Source organism: Verticillium alfalfae, genomic scaffold (genome assembly GCF_000150825.1).
Source record: "Verticillium alfalfae VaMs.102 supercont1.9 genomic scaffold, whole genome shotgun sequence".
Taxonomy (NCBI): Eukaryota; Fungi; Ascomycota; class Sordariomycetes; order Glomerellales; family Plectosphaerellaceae; genus Verticillium; species Verticillium alfalfae.
The window spans coordinates 491,676-513,500 of record NW_003315030.1 but is presented as its reverse complement, the minus strand read 5'-3'; the positions used below and the strand labels follow the sequence as shown (position 1 = coordinate 513,500).

The following is a 21,825-nucleotide window of genomic DNA, read 5'->3' as shown; positions in this document are numbered from 1 at the left end:
GACTGCACCTGTTTCCATGAATCTGTTTTCATTAACAAAATATTTCGGCGATTGTTTGTTTCTTGCGGTGAGCAACCTACCGGGGAAGATTAGACTTGGATTCGTCGCTCAGGGTGGATGAGACATGTGAGTCTATTACGGATACTTTCAACAGCAGTTGAAGGCTAGCACAGGTCCCGCGGACTGCTGCATGTTCATGGCGGTTTTTCCTACTGTTGACTCGAAATCCTGGCCTGTTGCCGACTCTGAACACAACCTGCATCCATTTCGTAATGGCCCGCGGCACTACATGTACAACCTGGGCCCCGCCACATGTGCCGGTGCCGTGGGAGTCATTTCATGCATGGCAGGGGAAGTCTCCCGATGGGTACGCAAAGAAAGTCCGCAAATTCATCAGGGAGGCGTACTTTGACATCTTTGACGCGGTAATAGGCCGGCAGCTCCTAAAATATATCTACCGTGCAGCCCGCTGTGCCAAGCCCTTCAGTCCGGCTACCAATAACGTCCCGGAACTAGGAAGCCTGTTAGCTCGAGGACTAGATACCGGGAATTGTCTGTTCTTATTATCGATCCGCTTTCAAAGGTCCTGGAAGAGTAAGTGAAATTGAAGACCTCAGATCACTGGCTATGTGGCTGTAAGACGTTCACCGCCCTAACAGCTTATTGATGATGGGAAACGCTGGGCTTACACGAGTCAGAAATTCGTAACACTGAGCGAGACCAGAAGTTCATTTTGGAGTTCCGCTTGCGTTATTAGATTGGGGGATGAGCCGCGTTAGCTTAATGAGCTTGCTGGCTGCAAGAAAGGCAGGATCACAACGAGACATTAGACCATGTTTCGCAACACGACTGACTTCAGACGAGGGAGTCGAGGACGTAGAACCCTTTCTCTCGATAAGTCAGACTGGATTGGGCCCGACTTGACAGGCTCCGCATCGAACAGCCCTCGTTCGTAGCCTTTGTGTCTTGTCACCGACGTGTACACCCCATCGGGATTATCTATAAAACCCCAGACATCCGAACTAATAACTGGAAATGGAGGGCTACAGTGGAGCCGTGTCCACGAACTGGCCAAAGAAAGGGTTCCGGCTGCCGCTGACGCCACTACGTGAAACCAGCTCCCGAAGTTCGCGCTCCTCCTCTGGCGTGATCTCTACATTTCCAGCAGCAAAGTTCTCTTCCAGATATTTAACATTCTTCGTTCCAGAGATCACAATCACCTTGTGCCATTAGGTCACGAGCCATGCGAGGACGAGCTGGCCTGATGTACAACCCTTGCGTTTGGCAACCTCTTCAAATTTGTCCACGAGGACCAGGTTCTTCCGGAAGTTCTCATCTTGGTATCTCTCCAGGTAGAGGCGAACATCGCCGGGCTCAAAGTCGTTTTTGGATCGGTACTTTCCGGTCAAGATGCCTCGTCCCCACGGCGAGTAAGCAACAACAGCCACGCCGAGTTCCTTACAGGTATCGAGCAGGCTCGTCCCTGAGGGACCCTCAATGTCAAGCGTCCAAGGATTGTACTCAATTTTCACTGCTGCTATCGGGTGAACAGCGTGAGCTCTGCGAAGGGTTTCAGAGGAGACCTCCGAAAGGCCAAGATACTTGATCGTTCCTGCTCTGTGCATTCATTGGTATCATCTCAATGCTTCCATCCGAGGGTGTCAAACTCACTGGTGAAGCTCCTTCATGGTCTGGACCGTCTTTTCGATCGCAACACCGGGGTTCGCGCGGTGCATATAGTAAAGGTCGATGCTCTCCACTCCGAGCCGGCGCAGGCTGGTCTCAAAGGACTTCTTGCAATTCTCTGGAGACGAATCCACGAACATGCCTTCTCATGCCTTCTATCCCTTTACCGGAACACTCAATAGCAAACTTTGTGGCGAGGAATATGTCTTTGCGGCGGTCAGGGTGTAATTTTAACCATTTACCGATCAGGCGCTCATTGTCGCCGTAGCTGATCGCCGTATCCCAGTTGACACAGCCAATCTCCCATGCCCGGTCCAACACTTTGAACCTTTCTTCATCGGAACTGCCACAAGATCAGTTTTGTTTGCATTCCTTGGTGACACACAAGATGTAGAACTCACCCTTCAGCGCCACAACCAATACTCAGGCCCATAGCTCCGAACCCGATGGCTGAAATAGTAGGCCCATCAAGTCTGAGCTTTCATTACAATTATTGTGCGTTTAGTGAGTCATGACGGCCTTTGGGCTCGGTTTAGGTGTTGTAAGTGAACATAGAACGGATTATGATGTTCGTTGCTGTCTTTGGCCATTCATTAATGGGCCAAGGTGATCGAGTCTGCCAATTGGGCATTGACCAGGGTGCCTACAAGTTGTGCAAGGCGTGCATAAATCTCGCAGCCACTCTGGTCGAGTGAGGCTGACAGTGCCATGAGTTTGCCGAAAGCAATCTTGACATGTCAAATGAAACGTACCTGACGGCAACACGCCTAAAGGGCTTCAGAGCAGAGTCGTAGAAGCGACGCAGTGCTGTCCACAGGAAGCAGCCACATACGCCAATAGGCACATGAACGATGTCTTTGACGTCTAGTCCAGCTTCGGCCCGGGTTCTTCGATTCCCTCTTGACCCACGCCGGTTTGTGAGCGCTGTTCATCATTGGAGCCTAGAGGCTGACACGCAGCGACAGTTTTCTCCCCTATATTGGGTACCACCATGTCCTCATGATATTCCTCGTCATATCCGTTACCCTGATATCGATCCTTATCGCCGGCTGCACCAGCGATAGTCTCGCCGGGATCTATCTCTTGTCTCTATCCTACGTCAGCAACCCAGAGCCGCCCGCCAGCAACATTGCCGCATCCATTGCAGAGGTGGCCGCCAATCGCACTTCAATGGAAATCAGGGCAGGTTACATGGGTATGTGCCTCCTGGTCAGCGGCCAGTCGATATGCTCGAAGAACTCGGGCTCTCTTGAGGCATTTGTGCGTCGCGCAACGATTGGGGATGAATCAGGTGACCCGTTGAACCTCATCCATGCAGCGCAGAAGTTCCGTGAGGAGACTGTCTTCGTCGCGCTCTTGTAAGATGTCCTTTAAATAGGCTGCACGAGAGCCGCAGTCCGTATGCTACAATGTCGTTAACTAGTTCTTCTAAGGTTTATCTCGATTGTCGCCGCCATTGCCGCGATTCTTCTAATGGCCACCTTCCCGGGATGGCACGAGGACAACACAAGCAACGGGTCGGAGAGAGAAGTGAAACCATTTCCTTCCCGGGCAGTCTCGAAAGCTGCACTGGGTTGTCTGGTTGTGTCCTGTGTTCTGACTCTATTGTCAGGCTTCTGGCAGCATCTATCGAGCTCCTCTGCAACAACCATGGTAAAATTCTTCACGTACGGCGTGGCGACGGGACACGTTGGAGCTGGTGCAATGGCGCTTGGGTGGCTAGCCACGTTCTTTCTCATTGTTGCTTGTATTGGGCTTCTCGTCATGATCCTCTCCATTTCCGTGCTCTCCAATCTAGCCGGATGAGCCTTGTGTCCTAGCTTGCCCAACTACTACCAGACGAAGTTGTAACAGATATCTTTCGGCTCAATGATGTCATGAGCTTATACAACGTGATACCTATGGCTGCCACGACCAGAAGCATGATGAGAACGATCGAGACTGAGGCCTTGATGCCTCCAGCCAGCTTTGACGTCCACACCGGGCCAATCACGGCTGTGAGCACTGCCGCTGCGAGGGCAATGACGATACTGATGTGCCAAAAGCGCCCAAACATCCCACAAAGGCTCCTGAACCATCTAGCTATCCTGTCTACGTTGAAGGCGATGATGATGAGGGGTATAGAAAGCGTGAGGCCAATGGATACTACAATATCTTTGTGTCAGTCAGAATTTCACAGCTCGTGTGGGGTGACCTTACGTATATATGTGAGCATGTAGCCAAAAGGTATTTTATCGTCTTTATCGCGTCGAAACCCATTGCTGTCGATGGCGAAAATTGCTGCGATGAACGACACGGGCAACTGGTACTATGTCAGCTCTCGTTACGTCAGTATGTATGCACAAAAGAACTCACGAAAATGATAGTAACCACAGTAAAAACAACCACCGTCTTTCCCTGGCGAGCTGTGTCTTTAGCTGACTCTCGCGCATACCAAGCCTCGGTCAGACTAGCCTGTTTCTGTTTAAGGTCAACGAGGCGATGCAGCTCGATAAGGGTCAGCATAGTCATGTCTCCAAGGCATAGGAAATTGCGCGGTACGGACCGTCTTCTCTGCCTTTGATGCCGCCTGTTCCATCTGTTCGATCCTCTGCAGGTGACTTTCGAGGGTTTTCGTATTGACGTAAGCAGACACCGAGGCATCCCGGTCAGATTCTCTAAGTGTCTGTTCATGTCCTGAACCACGCTCTTCTGATCCGTCAACACAAGCTTCATGTGTGTAATTCATCGAGGATATCATCGAGCTCGATCATCAGTTCCGTCTCGCTAGTGATATCCATGATATCCGCCGTCACAATGCCCTGCTTAAACTCGCTGACCGACCCCTTGAAGTTCTCAGGTAGTTTGCGACTTATCGCTCTGAAAACACGAAGCAATCAGCATATATAATGAACGCATGCTTCATTCCGCTTACCGCTTGACCGATGGAGTTTTCGAAAAAGTCCAAGAAGAGATAATCCTCGCTCACTTGATACGGATCAAACAAGTCAACACAACACGTTGTGATAAGCCCAGCTAGCTCAAAGACCGACTCCACAGCGCTCCGATTCTGCTTCAGAAGGTGCCGGTTGACAATTTGGGAGACATTCAAGGGATCGTCAAGCTTAAGCTCAGGCCAGGTACCGTCCGCCATATTACGCCTCGGTTGTGACGCCCTGGGCTCTTTTGAGCCGTGACCGCCAATCATCATGGGGCGATAGCCCATGGCGCGCTGGCTCACCAACGAGGCGTGGGGGTTGTGAACCATTCCGCTGAACCACTTGATGTAGAATCCGGGCTTCGAGGTCTCTGCAGTAGGCATCTCTGCCTGTCTCGGCCGCTTGGTCTCCCAAGAGCTCCACCGGACGGGGCAGCATGTGATTATCGTGTCTTAAAAGCTGTCAGCGCCTCCCGACATCATGTAGCGACGTATTTCATACCTTCGCCTAGGATCCACAACCATAACTGGTCCACCATGAAAATCTTGGCCCGGGAATCTTTTGTGTATCGATAGACGACCTGATCGTTGTCCCTATTTGAAGATGCTTCGATGTCGGCATATACATATTGGTCCAACGTGCGACGTGGCTGCAGATCAGATGTGCCAGAGTTGAAGTAGCCTCTGAAGAGATGTTCGTGGAGGTTCTTCTGTGGAGGGTCTATGCGAGGGCCTTGTTGTTTTGTCCTCATTCTAGTTTTACGTTCGACTTTGGGTTCGGGTTCTGATTCTTGGCCCTTTCTAGGCGACCCGGACCTTTGTGCTTCAGAATGATTGTCTGAACCAGGCTTGGGAGCGGGTGATTCGTTAGTGTCAGCTGTCATCAAATTATGTGAAGCGTCCGACTGCTGGCCCTCGTTTGGGGAGAATTGGCTGGTTGATGGCGGAGATCGGCGTCCAGTATCAGAAAGTGAGCTGCGGTGATCCAGTTTCTGTGGTATGATTCCTCCCTGGGGTGTCGTTACGCTTGGGTCTTGCTGGATGCTGTTATTTCTAGAAGATGAAGCAGCTTGCTCTCCAGCCTGCCCTGGTGATTGTCTCTCTAAGTCATGCGCGACTGTTGATTTGGCGCTCGACCGTGAATTGTGGCGCAGGGCAGTACCAATCTTGCCCAAGGCTGAGTCAACAGCCGCATTGATGCTGCTTAGGGTTGCCGGCCTGGATCGGCTGGCTGGTGCCTCATCTGATGACTTGCGAGTTCGCACGCTGATTGCTGGAGGTATCGGGACGCCCAACTGACCCAGCTGAAGATTCTTGGAGCTATTTGGGCGATCACGAGCTCTCGCCAGTGCAGCCTCCACAGCTTGATGTCCGGCAAAGGTTTCGAAATGTAGAAATGGGACCTGGCAAAGGAGATCAGATCACAGTTGCCAGTCTGGCATGCACGGAAAATCTCACGAAAGCGACAATACTGTCAGTATTTCCGGTAAAGCCCTGCTTGGTGAGCTTGGTTTGAGACTTGGTAATAAACGCAGGGTCTGTTTGTCGAAGGGTCACTGACTGGTACCCGACGGCATTGGGATCTCAAGACTGACGTCTTAGATGCTCGCGCTCTAGGTCTGCTGCCTTTTTGCTGCCTTGAAAGTTCCATCTCAACCTTTGAATCATCGTACATCTCAGCAGATATACCGCCTTTCTCGGCTGTCAGCCGCCTGATCAGTCCCTGTTTGGAAGTTAATGAGAATTGCGCACGCATATCTGCCTTCGGACGCTTACCTCTACCCATACCATCTGCGAGATTGAATGGAATCAGTATATGTAACCCAGTATCCAACTTTTGCTCACCTACATTATTGGATGGTAAGTGGTACCATGTATAGCTTGGATCGCGGCCATCAAGACGGCTTCGAATAGCGCCTGGACCATGGCTATACAGGAGCTCATATACCGATGCCGTCTTGGGCACCGACTGCTCGTGTTCTTCTCCATTCAGGAAGAAATCTGTAATGATGGCGTTGAAGCCCTGGCAAGCGGTCAACTTATCGCGCTCGTGCTCGGCCGGCGTTGGAGGAGGCTTGAGAACTGTGAAAGTGGCCTCCGGCTCGTCTGTCGGCCCAGCCCCTCGTACTTTTGGCCCTTGAAGCACCCTGTCTCCGTTGAGAAGCTCAAGCATTTCGAGATTCCCATCCGCAAGGTCAAGAGCCGAGAAGCCGCCAGATGCCCACACGCGAATACTGGCCCCGTGCTGAAGCAGGAGCTTGGCAGCTTCGATATTCCCCGCAGCGACAACTCTGAAGAGAGGGGTTGCGCCGTTGAAGTCTCTCAAGTCCACTTTTGCTCTTCGCTCGAGAAGCATCCGCATCATCTCAACGTCGCACAGCTCCGAGGCCAGGTGAAGCGCAGTCGGGGGATCCTCCGAAAGGTAAGCATCGGGATCCGCGCCGCGGTCGAGTAGCAGTCGGGCCACGGCCACATTTTGGCTCCTCACAGCGAAGAACAAAGCATCCCTCTCGTCTGTGCTTAGAGCCTGGATATCCGCTCCATAGTCGAGGAGGAGCCGCACGACATGGACGTTGCCTCGAGACGCCGCTTCATGTAGGGGCATTCTGCCGCCGGCATCTGCATCGGTGAGAGCATGATGGGCTAAGAGGAACCGCACCACCTCGGTTCGCGACTCTTCGATGGCTAGAAATAGGGGCCGTTTACCAGCAGGCGTCGTCGCTTCGATGTCGGCATTTGCCTCGACGAGAGCTTCTACAGCCCCGTCATGCTGTGATAAGATGGCCAAGTGCAGTGCGCTGAGTCCGTCCTGGTTTCGAATGTCGACGTCTGTGGTGTAGTATTGCGTCAGGCGCCGCAGGTCCTCGGCATCGGCTGAGGCAGCAGCTTGGAGTAATTGCTCGGTCGACGGTGGATCCGTCGTGCCGGCGGCGGGTGCCTCTCCCTCAGAATCCATTGTCAAGGGCCCTAATAAATCCTGGGGATTTCGTTGGGTAGAATCGAGTCACCAACTGCTTGCAGACATCTATCCTCAGCCAAGATCGATAATTACAACAAAATTTACGGGCAAGACACACGTGATGGGGTCGCTGTGGTTGAGCGGTGGAAAACATAGAATGGCTGGAGAGCAATTTCAGGCTGTGCTGCAGGGGTATGCAACCGAAATGGAACGCCCGCGTCGTGCAGATTGCTGACCCAAGATCACCCCGGTACCTCTGTATGTGGCACGCTATCGGCCAAACCCTGACCATTATTGACCTGTTCTGGTAGACGCGTACGGCTGAATTGTCTTCTTCGTTTGTGTTTAGTAGATGGAGTTCAAGGCAAGAGCCTTGAGCTCATAATGGATGCTTAGCCAAGACACGCGAATCCATCCTAGCTTTGGGTTGATGGTGTATTTGAGTACTGCGATGCTTTCATTCACGGACAACATGGGACAGTCTGGATGTGATTGTGTCAGAGGGTTTGAATAGCAGAGTGCTGCAGGCGATGATCCCAGTCAAGCATTAAGTATGGGATAGAAATGTCTGAATTTGGGCCCTCCGCAACCCTTGCATACACGCTCGCTAACCTCGAGCTCCCGAACAAGCCTTCTGGGGCCCGTGGTACTATAGCTAGCTCCGTAGAAGCCTTATGAAATACCCTTTATCTCTTTTAGTATATGTTGATTCATAAAGGCTATGAGCAGAATGGTACGGGCTGGTCGTCGTTTTATGCTCACGATTTGCCAGAATGTACTAGAAGGCTTCTTGAAATTGCCTTTACTCAATACCTAACAACCGGTATACTATGTGTGGGGAGTGTATTACAGAGTCCATCCTTCAGATACAATGGGATGTGATAAACATGGATCTCCAGGATCTTCGGGTTTCAACTTTCAGATGCTTTGGTAACTGCGTCTTCCTCTTCATCAATGACTCTCTTTGAAAGTCAACACGGACTCTGATTTTCAATTGGCCTTCCCACCAAGTTCAATTGGTACTATACTCTTCTTTACAGATAAGAACCTAAATATTCCTAGGCTTGGTCCCGTGTGTGGGCTGGACGGGTAAGGCTCCTTTCGCTTGGTTTAGCTCATTTGGGGCTTGATCAAGTTGGTTTCAAATCGACTCGTACGAGAGCGAGTGTCGGGTCCACTTCCACGGTAACGGAATGTCAAGTAGGATGTCAATAAAAGACAACGAATGTTACACAAGAGTATGAAAAAAAGAGTCAAGGCTTTTGAGTAGAAAGTGCTCGGTGATTAAAAAGTCGTTATGCGGCTTGGTTTAGAATTTGACGCCCAAAGCTCAACTACGCAAGGCGCCAGCCGCTGTAAACAGCAACAGGAGTAGATCTGCAGCTAGCGCCATCGGGATCTCAGAGTGCATTGCACCATGGTTTCTCGGATCCGGGTCCGTCCCTGTTGCCGCGAAAGAGCTCTCTGTATTAGCGGCACTCGCGAAGGTAAATGGCGCAGGACTTCCTCCGATACCACGACTACACGCCAACACAAACACGAGACATATCGTCGTTTAAGCATCGGATCAAGACGCGAGTGCTCATCTCCTCATCAAAGCCATGGCCCCCTTCACTCTTCGTTGGGGCATAGTCGCCACTGGTCTCGTTGCCGAAGGTTCGTCGTCAAGAACACAACTCCTGCTTTTCTAAGGCATATTCGCCTCGATCGTGGCAACAACTGATAGATTTAGCTTTCGCCAAGGACCTCCAGACTAGCCCCGCAAGCCGCGGCGTCTCCGACGTCGAACACAAAATTGTAGCCGTGTCCTCGTCGCGTGACAGCAAAAAGGCGGAAGCTTTTCTCGCGAAGATCAAATGTCCCCCTCATGAAACTAAGACCTATGGCTCGTACGCCGAGCTAGTCGCTGACCCAAACGTCGACATTGTCTACGTAGCGACGCCGCACTCACACCACTTCCAAAACGCCATGCTCGCCATCCAGGCACATAAGAATGTACTCTGCGAAAAGGCCTTGACCGTGACCGCCGAGCAGACTCGCCGCCTTGTCCAAGCCGCCCGCGAGAAGAATGTCTTTCTGATGGAGGCCGTCTGGACGCGCTTCCAACCTGTTAGTGTCAAAGTGCGGGAGCTTATCGCCTCGGGCGAGATCGGCGTCGTTGAGCGTGTTTTTGCCGACGTCTCATTCAACTACTCAGCCGAAGAGGAAGGAAAACTCATATTCCCAGACGCTCATCGCAAGGTAAATCTGGGACTAGCCGGGGGTGCGCTGCTCAACTTTGGCACTTACGCCCTTACCTGGGTCTTCCAAGTTCTCTATCATCTCCAGCCAGAGGCTGAAAAGGAGAAGCCCGATACTATTTCCACGATGAACAAGTACTTTACCGGCACTGATGAAAGCACCGTTGTCGTTTGCCGTTTCCCAAAACACAAGACGATCGGCATCGCCACCACGAGCCTCCGTAGCGCCAGCGACCCCTCCGAAACTGGCAAGACCACATCCGTTCGCATACAGGGCTCCAAGGGTGAGATTGCCGTGGCGCATCCTGCTTACTGTCCGACCGGCTACCGAGTCCTCAGGAATAGAGCCCGGGAAGGATCAGAACTGATAGAGTGCCCCCTTCCCAAGGACGACGACCGCGAGGGCTGGGGCCACGGATTCTTCTGGGAGGCGGACGAGGCCGCGAGATGCATTCGCGACGGCAAAAAAGAGAGTTCCATTATACCACTGCATGAGAGCATTGCCATCATGGAGGTCATGGACGACGCATTGTACCAGGGCGGCGTGACGTATCCCGCGCTCATCACAAGTCACGAATTCGATGCGATGAGCCCTCTCAACACGGGTAAGGCTTAGCTAGGAGATGACGATGCACCATCGGATGCACGAGAGCAAGCCTAGGGGTTGACTGGTAGGGCCTCGATCTCCTGGACGTCGAAAATGTGAAGAAAAGATGCTGCTTTCTGTGGGGATATGTCCCTGGTCGTCTGAGATGGTTAGCGAAGGTACTGTCTGGTTCTGTAGAACGTTGGCGGTCGATCGGTGCATTATCGAGATTATGCAGTTCTTGAATCAGGCACCTGAGTATCAGAAGCTGATTTGTCGTATTTGACAGCGAACCGCAGTGGTGAGTCTGGTATTCGGGCCATGGGCTGCGAGATCAGAACCGTTCCCAAGTTGGTAGTGGATGGCCGAATCGAGGTGCGGTCCTGCACGTGGTGCATAAAGTCGTCTATTTTTCTAGCAGTGATACGAAGTACCTAGTTAGCTAACCCGATTAGACCCGAGCCATGGGTTGTGGTAGCACAGAGAACCTCTCAGGCTCGACTCCTCGACCCAGGGCGGCAATCCAGGGCCCCGAACGAGCATTGTCGTCGACTGGCTGCGATATCGCACGCATGTAACGGCCCCCCAAAACTCTCTCGGGAACCCCCAAAGAGGCGTCAAAAGCCAAGCACAAGCGTCGATGATGTGCTGGAGCTTCTCGATGACATAATGGGGCGGGGACGTGGAGGTGTGACCAATGGCAAGACGTCCGCAGCACGCAATCGGGCGCCATGCCTCATGGGGGTGGCACGCCAGTGGAGGGGCAGGCGAGCTTGAGACGCGGGGCATTCTGCTTGATGCGTGATCCAAGACGAAGGCAATGGACGAGTTGGATGAATGGGCACATCGTGGTGAGGCGGCCGAGCAAGTAACAAATGGTGAAGCTGAAGACTATCTGAAAGAAAGGCGTCCCAGAACTGGAAGGGCGCAGCTTGAAGATGACAGTGCCAGGCTCGCGTGCGGGCAAGAACGACCCGGAGGGTTCGACTGATATCATGGAGGGGCAAAATGAGGGGCAGCAGGAGGGTGGAGGGAGGGAGGGCAGGCGCATCCGCCAACACAAGGACTCCCGCGGGTGATGTGACGACGAGAACACAAGGGGACCGTTTCACTGGATAACAATTTCTAATCTCACGCCTGGGCCTCTTGCCTAGTAGGTCAATGACCTGCCTCACCTCAAGGCCAAGGACCGGCCTGAGCTGGCCTGACAGGCACAGGCACAAGCACAGGGACGACGGCGCTAGGGACGGATGCCGTGTCAGGCCAGAAAGCACGCGAACGGGACGCTGTGAAGGCTGATGTGGCTGTCCTCAATGGATGTTTTTGGGTTATTTAATTGCGCAACCGTCCCCCCCCCTCACGTCTGACTGCTTTTCCTTCCAGTCTTTTGCCTCTCTCGTATACCCCTCCCTCTACACCCAAAACCACATCACACTCACACATCCATCACAATGGCTGACTCCCGCCCTGCTCCGTACGTTCCGCTCCCATGCCCCCGCCCCCCGTTGATGCTCACGCTTTCCTTTCCACAAGACATTCGTTTTCTGGGAAGGGATGGCGCTGGCCTCGCCCGCAGCCATGCAGCTAACGTTTCTGCGGCAGTCTTCGCCTCGGCAGCGTCGCGCCCAACTTCCAGGCCGAGACGACCAACGGCCCGATCGACTTCCACGAGTTTGTCGGCGACAACTGGGTCGTCTTCTTCTCGCACCCCGAGGACTACACCCCCGTGTGCACGACCGAGCTCGGCGCCTTCGCCAAGCTCGAGCCCGACTTCACCAAGCGCGGCGTCAAGCTGATCGGCCTCTCGGCTGACACGCTCGGCAGCCACGAGGGCTGGATCAAGGACATTGACGAGGTGACGGGCTCGTCCGTCAAGTTCCCCATCATCGCCGACAAGGAGCGCAAGGTCGCCCTCGCCTACGACATGATCGACCACCAGGACGCCACCAACGTCGACGAGAAGGGCACCGCCTTCACCATCCGCTCCGTCTTCATCATCGACCCCAAGAAGACCATTCGCACCATCCTCTCCTACCCCGCCTCCACCGGCCGCAACTCGGCCGAGGTCCTCCGCATCGTCGACTCGCTGCAGACCGGCGACAAGCACAAGATCACCACCCCCATCAACTGGGTCCCCGGTGACGACGTCATTGTCCACCCCGCCGTCAAGAACGAGCAGGCCAAGGAGCTGTTCCCCGAGTTCCGCATCGTCAAGCCCTACCTGCGTTTCACCCCTTTGCCCAAGGAGAAGGCGACCGTCGCGTAACTGACCACGAGTGGGCTGCCGTCTGGGGGCGCTTCGTCGGGCCGCCGTGATGGAAACGGAAACAAAGGAACTAGGCCGTGACGGAGCGAGCGCCGCACCAGACGGGCGACGGATGCGCCGGGCAGGGAGCAATGGCATGTTGTGTTGCATATTTTCTAACGTCCTATTATATATCCCCCGATGAGATTGGATGTGCGACGTAACTTGCCGCCTCCCTCCAAGAGAATTGAAAAGCGATGAACCTCCGTGGCTGTTCGCACCGTAATGTGACGTGACGAAAACTATCAAAAAAACTCCAAACTCAAGTAACGCCCTGCGACCCTCGTTGAATGAGAACCCCGCCAATGTCGTGACGTACCAAATCCAGGTCCGGCGGGCGGGTTGGACAGAAACACAAAAGTTCAGTACGGTGCTCCAGCTGAGCCCATCGCACGTCGCCGAGTTACATTCGGCTTGGCTTCCCCGGCCGTCGAGGTGCCGCGCCTCACAAATCCACGGACGGACGGGCGGGACAGTCAGGGGGCAAGGACCGGCCCGATTACAACGATACTTGCCCGCATCACCACGCAAGAAAAGCGAGTCACGACTGATGAACAGTGAAGAGAGGGATCGCCCGCTCCAAGTCGGGGAGAAAGTGAGGCGGAGGTGGAACAGAGAAGCAGAAGGGGGTGCTCATCCGAGAGGGTATCTCCGCATACCGTTGCCCAGGGCACGGCCGGGCTACGGCTCCGTACCGAATTTTGAATGTGGCAGATTTTCGCTCGCGATGCTCCCGCATGCCAGGCCAAGACTTGTCAGGGGCCAGGGGTCCAAGGGCCGTGAGGTTTGTTTCCCGCCCATGTTCGTCCAAGTTGTAGGAAAACCCTCCCCAAACCCTGTCTACAGGTCGGTTCTCCTCCTGCGCAGGTGCCTGGCGCGTCCGGTGTACGAAGTAGTGTTCCCTCGCCCAGCGGCATGCGGTGTGCATGCCGCGGGTACGAGACGAGGAGCGGTATCTTGACCCTGTCACCGTGGCTGACTGACTCCAGCCCCCTGCGTCTACGCCGGCCGTCCGTTTGCCTCCAATCCACGTGTGCCCCTGTCTTTCGTGACGGGTTACTGGGCCAGGCGGCCGTGGATCAGCAGGATTGCGTAGTCAGCGAGCAATACAGTTGTCATTCAGAAATCGATGTGGGACGGGGCATCTACAATTGCGAGGGCAACAGCAGCTGCCAAGAGCCCATATATCATGTAGGTGAGTACAAAAGGATGACGGAACAGTTACGCGCGAAAGCGCAGCCATGGACGTGTGACAAGCGATAATTGACAAATGACAGAATAGGCGAGGCAAAAAAAAGGGGAAGAAGGGGCCGCTAGAAGGAGGAAGACGGGTTGAAACGAAACACCATGTGGGCAGCGAAAAATAGCCAGGGGGGGTGGACCCGAAATAAAATGGGATGGGGGCGAAATGAAGGGTCCGTCTGATGTTGGGTTCGGTGTGCATTGCGCGAAGGGTGAGGTGCGTCTTTTTCTACCGCAACAAGCCGATTCGGTTGATCGAGATATGCCAGATGCCGTACCTGGCTGGGCCCCTTTCCCTTTCATCTGTACGATCCATGTTCTACCGTCCATGTCCGACCCCTAGCAGCACGGGATGCGTGTGACGACCACCCAGTGACGGGCGCTTCGCCTGCATACAAATCTCGGATGAGGAAGTCCACATGTCCACTCATATGAGGAGGTGGGCCAGCATCGATCAGATCGGCCAGGTGTCTGCTTGGATGAGTGTGTCGTTGGTCGCAAGAGCGCCAGCCCAGCCCAATGCCCAAAACACGGTGGATGGCTGGCTGGCTGGCTGGCTGGCTGGCTGGCTGGCTGGCTGGCTGAATGGCTGGCTGGATGGCTCAATGTTCATTCGGTTGGTGTCAATGAAGTTTCCACAAGCTGGACCCGGTGGTCCCTGTTGCTGACTCGATCGTTGATGGTTTGCAAGGTACCTTGATCTCAAAGGCACCTGTGTAAGGTGTGTACCTAGGTGGGACAAGGTATACTTTACTACATGGAATGTACATGGTAGACCTAGGTATATTGTTCGAATACCTATCTGCGAGTGCAGCACCTTTCCACTTCACCTCCATACTACGTGCTTCTCTCATGGGAGGTACCGTACATGTATGCGGAAGGCAGCTTGGTTAGACGGGGGAACGGGCGAACGGTTCTCTCCAGGAAGTGCAGGACAACACCGGACGGTTGGGAATGACAATACTATGCACCCCACCGAAAACGATGCCATTGGCGATGAACAGCATGGGCGCGCCACGCAGAAACAGGCCAGAAGTCATCGAACAAAGGCACAGAGGCAATAGATCAGGAGCTGTCAGGGGTTCTCGTGTTCAGGCGCCGCCCGAGCCACCAAGCCACCGTCGCTTCTGGGGGTGTGTTCCTCGCTGTGAGTGGTCCCCAAACGTGCGGGTACCCCTCGTCTCGGGCTCCTACTATGCCTGCCCTATTGGATTGGATGAATACTGGCCCCTCTTCTTTCCCCGTTTTGCTCGTTCGACTTTCTCATTCGCGCCTCCGTGCGCTCGCTCAACCTTTAACCTAAGAAAGTTGCCCTCGCGCAGCCCTGGCAGGCGTACCTGACAGGGTGGATGCAAACCGAGAGAGAGCCAAGTAGAGAGGGGAGTGCGGTACTGTACATGTACGGTAGGAAGCCAGGAGGCACCGTAAGGCGAGGCAGGTGGATAGACGGACGGACACACATAAGGAGCTGCTCGCTAGCTCCTGACTGCAAAGCAAGGTGGGGTGAAGCTTCCCGGACAACGGACAACGTCGCTTCTTTCAAACACATTTGACCGCCGGACAGTCTGTGCGCGGCCCATGTGCTTTACTGGGAATGAATCGAACACCAGGCACTTCCCATCATCCTTCCACACTCCCCCCCTTCCCCCCCATTCTCAACATCGACAGATCGACCGCTTCGTGCCTTGCGCCTCGGACAATCTAGCTCGAAACTTCTTAGGGCCTGCAACGCTGGTGCTCCTGACGCTTCTCAGGTACCTACCTTGCTCTTTCTCTCTGTGTCTCCCACCCTCTTGACTACCTATCTACCTGCCTTGCCTTACCTTACCACCTGGCCGCTCGCCCCCCCCCCCGCCTGTCCGCATCTTACTCATCCTCACTCACCGCACCCTACCTTGTCGTTACGGCGACCTGGCCGGACCTGACCTGGGGTTTTCGGGGGGTCTCCCTCATCTGGGTGCCTGTACAACATTTTACTTCCACCTGTGCTTACCTAGTTCAGGCCGATGATCCCTCTTCGACACGCGACGCATCCCCCCCCCCTTCCAAAAAAAACCATAACGTCGTCACCTCGCCCGAGCGAACCTTACCTCGCTCGCATCTCGCATCCCGTCGTGTCCATCGCGACCCGCCGTGCGCCTCGCGCGACCCTTGAGCCCCTCTCGCTCTCAACCTCAACCTCATCCTTGTAGCCAGTCAGACTTGTCAGGTACGTCGTTTGGTCTATCGGACGCCTCCCCGTCCTTCTAGCTGTCCTTCTTTGGAGCTTCCTCGTCTCGCCGGGTCCCTGATCCTGAACCTTCTCCTCCACCTGGGCGAACCCACATCATCTTCTTTGTCAATCTACCTGCGGCTCCCGGCCGGGCCCTGCTTGTCTCTCCCCGTCCCCCGAGCCCTGTCTTGCGCCCTTGCGTTCTTGCGTCCTGGCCCATCCTGTTCCTCGTCTCTGCTGTCCTTGCCTGCCCTGTCCTGTCCTGTCAAACCCCAAGTCCCAAGGCCCCGTCGCCCTGCCCCATGCCCAGAGCACACACGCACGCACACTTCTCAGGCCACGAGGAAAGGCCCAAGCTGCGGGAAGAAGGGGTGGCTTGCTCAACCCCTGGGCCCCAGCGCCGTAACAAGGACAAGGACAGGCACAAGCACAGGTACAGGCACAGGCGTAGGCACAACCATACACCTCGCTTCCAGCTGCCTCACCACTCTCTCCACTCTCTCTCCCCATGAAGCGAACTTGACCCGACCCTGGGTGGTTTCCATATCTCTATTCTCTTCTCGTCCCGCTTCGTGTCTCCTCTTCTCGTCCTCCCCACGTTGTCGTTGTCCTCGTCTCACCTCTTCTCTCTGCCCTATCCTCCTCCTTCCCCCCCTCATGACCTATCTTCTGCCCGGCGGCCGATCTTGACCTCCTCGGCCACTGCCGAATGGCCTCGACTTCCAAAGCCACCTCCTCCTCCTCATCCCGCCCGCTCCCGCCCCCGCTCCCGACCTCAACTCCTTTTGTAAACATCTGACAGCCACCCGATTGTGACTGAGAGGGCTCTTGTTCTTTTCTTGGCCTCGCCACTGCTACACAGCGCCGTCTCTTGCTCTCGATCCTTCCGACTCTTCTTCCTGGCCACTCTTTTGTCCAGTGCTTGCTGTCCCCATGGGGCTGCTACCACGACCACAAAATGTCTAGCCCCGGACTGACCCCGAACCAGTTCTCCCCTGCACAGGCCGACCAATCGAAAGCCCTCGACTCGGACACCGATCAAGAACGAGATCGCCCTCCTGCCCCGGCCAAGTCTCCTTCGGAGTTGCTCTCTGGCGTCTACCGCGGCTTCAAGAAATTTGCGCCCAGTCGAGACGACAGCCTACGCCGGCAACCGTCCTTGCTCGGCCTGCGAAGCACCACGCCTACTAGCTCCGCGTCCTCCCCCTCGCCTACCACGGACGCACGATCTCCGCCCCCGCCGCCCATTGTGCAGCATGCGAGGAGTCTGAGCCTACAAAGCAGTCTTGCCAAGCCTCTCCCAGAACCGCCCCCAGAGCAGTCCGAAGCGGACAGTTTTCCAGCCCCAGCAGCTGCCTCTAGCATCGCGAACAACCTGGACGCCATACCGGAGGACCTGCCCGTCATGGCGGACAGTCGGACAAGCACAATGGACTCGAACGTGTCTGTCGACCAGGCCCAGGCCTACGTTGGTGCGCAAGGCGGTTACAACACAGACATGTCCGCCAGTCAGACAAGCTTGGCGAGTTCCTCGCGGCAGGACGCGCGAGAGGAAAGGAGAGACAATCTGACGCCAAAAAGCACCGGTCCTGCATCCGCCGGTCCTTCGCCTTCAGTCGCCCAGACCAGGGGTCCCGCCGTTGCCACCTCTGCCTCTTCCTCGTCTGCCCACCTGTCGGGTTTGATGTGCAACGTTCACAGGACTACGGGGAAGGAACCTCATCCATTGGTTGGCGCGACGACCACCATACTCGGCGACAAGCTCTACGTGTTTGGTGGAAGGATCTTGTCTAGAAGCCGGCCTGCCCCCTTGACGGCCGACCTGTATGAACTGGACCTCATTCGAAGACACTGGACGAGGCTCGAGACCACAGGCGACATCCCGCCGCCACGATACTTTCACTCCATGTGCCCACTCGGCGATACGAAGATGGTGTGTTACGGAGGCATGTCACCGACACGAATCAGGCTGGCGCAGCGCAAGATCAGCAGCCCGAGGTGACTGTCATGTCGGACATTTATATCTACGATGTACCCAGCCGCAAGTGGACGTACATCCCCACGCAGGATCCCCCTCAAGGTCGCTATGCGCACTGCGCCTGCATCCTGCCGTCGTCGGCGTCCTTTTCGTCTCACAAGGCCCCGCTGTCCGCACTTCAACACAACCCTCCCTCGGCGAATCCTAACGAGGGCAGGATAGGGATCAACATCGATGGGTCTGGCGGCGCCGAGATGATTATTGTCGGCGGACAAGACGGTGCTAATCACTATATCGAGCAGATCAGCGTTTTCAACCTGCGGAGCTTGAAATGGACATCAACCCAGTCTCTCGGCAAGAGCTGCGGCGCCTACAGGAGCGTTGTTGCGCCTCTTCCGCCGTCCGTCACGTCTAAGATAGGCAAAGCGGGTGTCAACGGCTCACAACGCGAGGGCGGCATCAGCCAAGAAGCCCGAGAGCCTGGCTCATCAATGCTCATCTACTCCAACTACAACTTCTTGGACGTCAAGCTAGAGCTCCAGATTCGATCATCCGATGGCTCTCTTTCCGAAAAGCCAATGTCTGGCGCGTATTCGCCGCCGGGCTTGCGTTTCCCCAATGGCGGCGTCATTGACACGCACTTTGTGGTCAGCGGCACGTACCTGACCTCCTCAAAGCAAGAATATGCGCTGTGGGCACTCGACTTGCGAACATTGACGTGGTCTCGAATTGACGCGGGGGGGCAGTGTGTTCAGCCAAGGCAGTTGGAACCGCGGTGTGCTTTGGAATCGCCGAAACACCTTTGTTATATTGGGCAACCGAAAGCGAAGCCTTGTTGACGACTACAACCATCGCCGTATCAACTTCTCCAACGTTTGCATGGTGGAGCTCGAAGCATTCGGGTTCTACGACAACCCGAGGAAGACAGCGCCACTGTCTGGATTCGTGTCGTCCAGCAGCCCCTTTACCGGTCCTGACCTCAGCTTGGCCAGAAAGGCTGGCTGCACCGCGGGCGGGCGATTCCATTCCAGAGCGTCCGAAGAGCTGGGTGAAAAGGCTTTGGCGCTACGAGAGCTTTCAGACATGGATATTCTGTGCTTGCACGGCGAGAGGATACCTGTGAATTCGCGGATTGTGGCCAGGCGATGGGGCCCCTACTTCGTTCAGTTGCTACGTGAAGGTGCCGCGACACAGGACGGCAGCGATGCCATGACCCTCCGAGGTGGCCTTTCTAACACAGTGAGGAACTCTGGCGTGACCATTACGCCGTCGAGGGACCGGGTAGAAAGCATCACATCCATGGGTAGCACCATTGCCTCGTCATTCGGCTCCTCTGGCAAGCAGCCAAGCACAGCACCGTCGAGCATCGCCGGAGGTGCGTTTTTACCCCAAACCGGCCTCGACGCCAACAATCCCAACGCAGCCCCCACACCCATCAGTCTGCCGCCGAGGTCACGCCCAAGGTGCCTATACCTTCCTCACACCTACCTAACGGTTCAGGCACTGCTCCACTTTGTGTACACCTCGTCGTTGCCTGCCCCGTCATCGCCGCTATGCACGCCCCCGATCCTTTGCTCGCTGCTCCAGATTGCTCGGCCCTACCGCATAGACGGGCTGCTGGAAGCCGTGGTTGAACGTCTCCACGTGCTTCTGGATTCGCGGAACGCCGCGGCCGTCTTCAATGCCACGGCCATGGCTGCCGGTGGCGGCCGGGGCATCGATGGGTCGCTGAACCCCAACTTCTTCGTGCCACCCGTTGACCTCATTGCCTCGCTCGAGTCGGCACCCGCATCAGAGGCCTCTCGCGACAGCGACAACAACAGCGAAGCGCACAACGCCGCCCTTCGCCTCAACACGACTGTGCAGCAACAGTCCAGCAGACCCGGCAGCGGCGAGCTCAGCGCGACAACGAGCCAGAGCGGCTCTGAGTGGAGCTCGGAGATTGGCGAGTCAGAAGGCGGGGGTGTCAGGGAGATTTGGAGCGGCGAGCTCAGCTCCGTCATTGGGCTGCAGAAGCGCGGTCTCCGGGGGCTGATGGAGGGTAGGCGGATGCGTGAAAGGACCGGCACCGGGACGGGCAGCGTCAGCCAGTACGGGCCGCAGTCGCGGGTGGGGCTAGGCATTGCCAGCTCGTAGGATGAGTCGGTTGCTAGTCCGAGCGTGATAATGAGTAATGAATGTCATGAATGTTGCATTGCCATTGCGTGTCATCCATGAGGCTGCGTAGGTCCTGCAACGTCGTACGGTGTTCCCCACGATGAGTGTGGTGGTCTGTGCGATTGCTAGTTTACATGTCATGACCCAGTGTCGTCTCATCTGCTGGCCTCCATCTTTTACAGTCTCTCAGTCACATGAGCAGCCATATTCGTAACGAGTCAACGGAGAGACCGATGCAACTCCGTGCTTCCCGGCCGGCCGGCCCCACAACGCAGGCCTCGCTCACACTCACGAAAAGGGGCACCGGCCCCTTTTCCTCGCTCGAAGCGCCTCGACGCCATCTGCCATCTCCTCGACGCCCTCCCCAACCTCGCTGGCGGGTCCGACTTCCTCGAATAGATAGCCCTGCGGCAGCATGTCGACGTCACCAGGCGGGAAGCCACCGACCGCGCGTGTCAGCCAACTCATGGGGCCGAAGCGTGTCCAGAGGGTGGCGGGGATGTAGTAGGGGTGGACGAGGTAAGTGTAGTGATTCACGCGGCCCGTGGCAGGGTCCTCTTTTGAGAAGTACCGTTTCGGGAATAGGCGGGGGAGGCAGAGGTGGCGGACGACAAGGCGGCGGACGGCAAGCGCGAGGTAGGCGAAGAGGGCTGCTGAGATGGGCGGCTCGGGATACCTTTTTTGTCGGCTCGTGTCAGAAGAAGGGAAACACATGAAAGAGAGGAAAGGAGTCCATCGCGTTGCAAGTGAAGATGCTTACATGAAGGCGTCGCGGACGCGGTCGCCCATAAGGACAGTAAGGACGTGAACAGCGAACGGTTTCACAAACCCAGGTACGTGCCAGATCATGAGACGAGCAAGCTCACGGCTTGGCTTAATGTTGGAGCGAGAGGGTTTCATGGCCTGAAGCTCATACGTTTTGGCCCAGGCGGTGATATCCTCGGCAAAGTCGATACCGTCGCGCCAGGCGCCGGCACGATCAAGATAGCCGTCGTAGCGAATGTCCATGGCGTCGCCAATGGCTTTCCAAAATGTGCCTAAAGCGCAGACCTCGGCGTCGGTGAGGGCCCTCCATTCATAGAGCCGCATGAAGCGAATGGGCTCTGTGACGCAGGTGGAAAGAGTGTAGAGAAAGTCCTCGTTGGAAATTTTCGAGGCGGCCTTGTAGGGGGCATGGAGATAGTTCATGCGGGCAATGGCTTTGAGGGCGCGTGTCGAGGTTGGAGGATTGATAGAAAACCTGGCGCGTTAGGATGATGGATGAGCTGGATGGAGGGAGGTTGGCTTACTCGCCGAAGATGACGACTGTGTCTTCGTATCTGATGGGTGTCAGTTAGTTATGAAACTCTGGATCAGGGTGCAAAGTCAGTGGCAGGGGGTGAAGTGCAAAATGCCACATTCTACCGCCTCTCTGAGTGGCGAAGGAGTCTCAATCCATCGTGGTCTTGTCGAGCACGTCATCCGCCTGCATCTTGTCTAGGGGAGCCAATACCTTTTGAAGGAGTTTTTGGGATCAGCCAATTCCTTGGTGGAGTTGATGAGT

At 55.5% G+C, this 21,825-nt stretch overlaps 8 protein-coding genes across 8 annotated transcripts in view; 5 read left to right on the top strand and 3 right to left on the bottom strand.

Moving 5' to 3' along the window:
• Positions 1–1,229: 1,229 nt before the first annotated feature.
• Positions 1,230–1,826, bottom strand: VDBG_07112 (aldo-keto reductase yakc; the record flags this gene model as incomplete). The annotated part of the gene is made up of 2 exons (XM_003002495.1): positions 1,230–1,617; positions 1,672–1,826. The coding sequence occupies 2 exons, from the start codon at positions 1,824–1,826 to the stop codon at positions 1,230–1,232; spliced, it is 543 nt and encodes a 180-aa protein (XP_003002541.1).
• A 576-nt stretch (positions 1,827–2,402) lies between these two features.
• VDBG_07111 (conserved hypothetical protein) lies at positions 2,403–3,542 on the top strand (the record flags this gene model as incomplete). The annotated part of the gene is made up of 2 exons (XM_003002494.1): positions 2,403–3,044; positions 3,120–3,542. 2 exons carry the CDS (start codon positions 2,686–2,688, stop codon positions 3,490–3,492), a joined length of 732 nt encoding a protein of 243 aa, XP_003002540.1.
• A 429-nt stretch (positions 3,543–3,971) lies between these two features.
• VDBG_07110 (hypothetical protein) lies at positions 3,972–4,212 on the top strand (the record flags this gene model as incomplete). Its single annotated transcript, XM_003002493.1, has 2 exons — positions 3,972–4,021; positions 4,125–4,212. 2 exons carry the CDS (start codon positions 3,972–3,974, stop codon positions 4,210–4,212), a joined length of 138 nt encoding a protein of 45 aa, XP_003002539.1.
• A 309-nt stretch (positions 4,213–4,521) lies between these two features.
• Positions 4,522–7,559, bottom strand: VDBG_07109 (ankyrin repeat and protein kinase domain-containing protein; the record flags this gene model as incomplete). Its single annotated transcript, XM_003002492.1, has 5 exons — positions 4,522–4,545; positions 4,601–5,055; positions 5,106–6,006; positions 6,062–6,141; positions 6,380–7,559. 5 exons carry the CDS (start codon positions 7,557–7,559, stop codon positions 4,522–4,524), a joined length of 2,640 nt encoding a protein of 879 aa, XP_003002538.1.
• A 1,604-nt stretch (positions 7,560–9,163) lies between these two features.
• Positions 9,164–10,418, top strand: VDBG_07108 (NADP:D-xylose dehydrogenase; the record flags this gene model as incomplete). Its single annotated transcript, XM_003002491.1, has 2 exons — positions 9,164–9,218; positions 9,295–10,418. 2 exons carry the CDS (start codon positions 9,164–9,166, stop codon positions 10,416–10,418), a joined length of 1,179 nt encoding a protein of 392 aa, XP_003002537.1.
• Positions 10,419–11,788: 1,370 nt separating this feature from the next.
• On the top strand, positions 11,789–12,654 carry VDBG_07107 (mitochondrial peroxiredoxin PRX1; the record flags this gene model as incomplete). Its single annotated transcript, XM_003002490.1, has 2 exons — positions 11,789–11,862; positions 11,991–12,654. The coding sequence occupies 2 exons, from the start codon at positions 11,840–11,842 to the stop codon at positions 12,652–12,654; spliced, it is 687 nt and encodes a 228-aa protein (XP_003002536.1).
• A 4,451-nt stretch (positions 12,655–17,105) lies between these two features.
• Positions 17,106–20,261, top strand: VDBG_07106 (ral2; the record flags this gene model as incomplete). Its single annotated transcript, XM_003002489.1, has 4 exons — positions 17,106–17,590; positions 17,729–18,145; positions 18,187–18,900; positions 18,956–20,261. The coding sequence occupies 4 exons, from the start codon at positions 17,106–17,108 to the stop codon at positions 20,259–20,261; spliced, it is 2,922 nt and encodes a 973-aa protein (XP_003002535.1).
• A 309-nt stretch (positions 20,262–20,570) lies between these two features.
• VDBG_07105 (conserved hypothetical protein) overlaps positions 20,571–21,825 on the bottom strand; it is a gene marked incomplete at both ends in the record, with an annotated part of 1,895 nt that continues 640 nt past the window's right edge. Inside the window, 3 exons of the mRNA XM_003002488.1 lie at positions 20,571–20,958; positions 21,043–21,522; positions 21,572–21,601. Coding sequence (XP_003002534.1) covers positions 20,571–20,958; positions 21,043–21,522; positions 21,572–21,601 — 898 coding nt within the window. The remainder of the gene's footprint in view (positions 20,959–21,042; positions 21,523–21,571; positions 21,602–21,825) is intronic.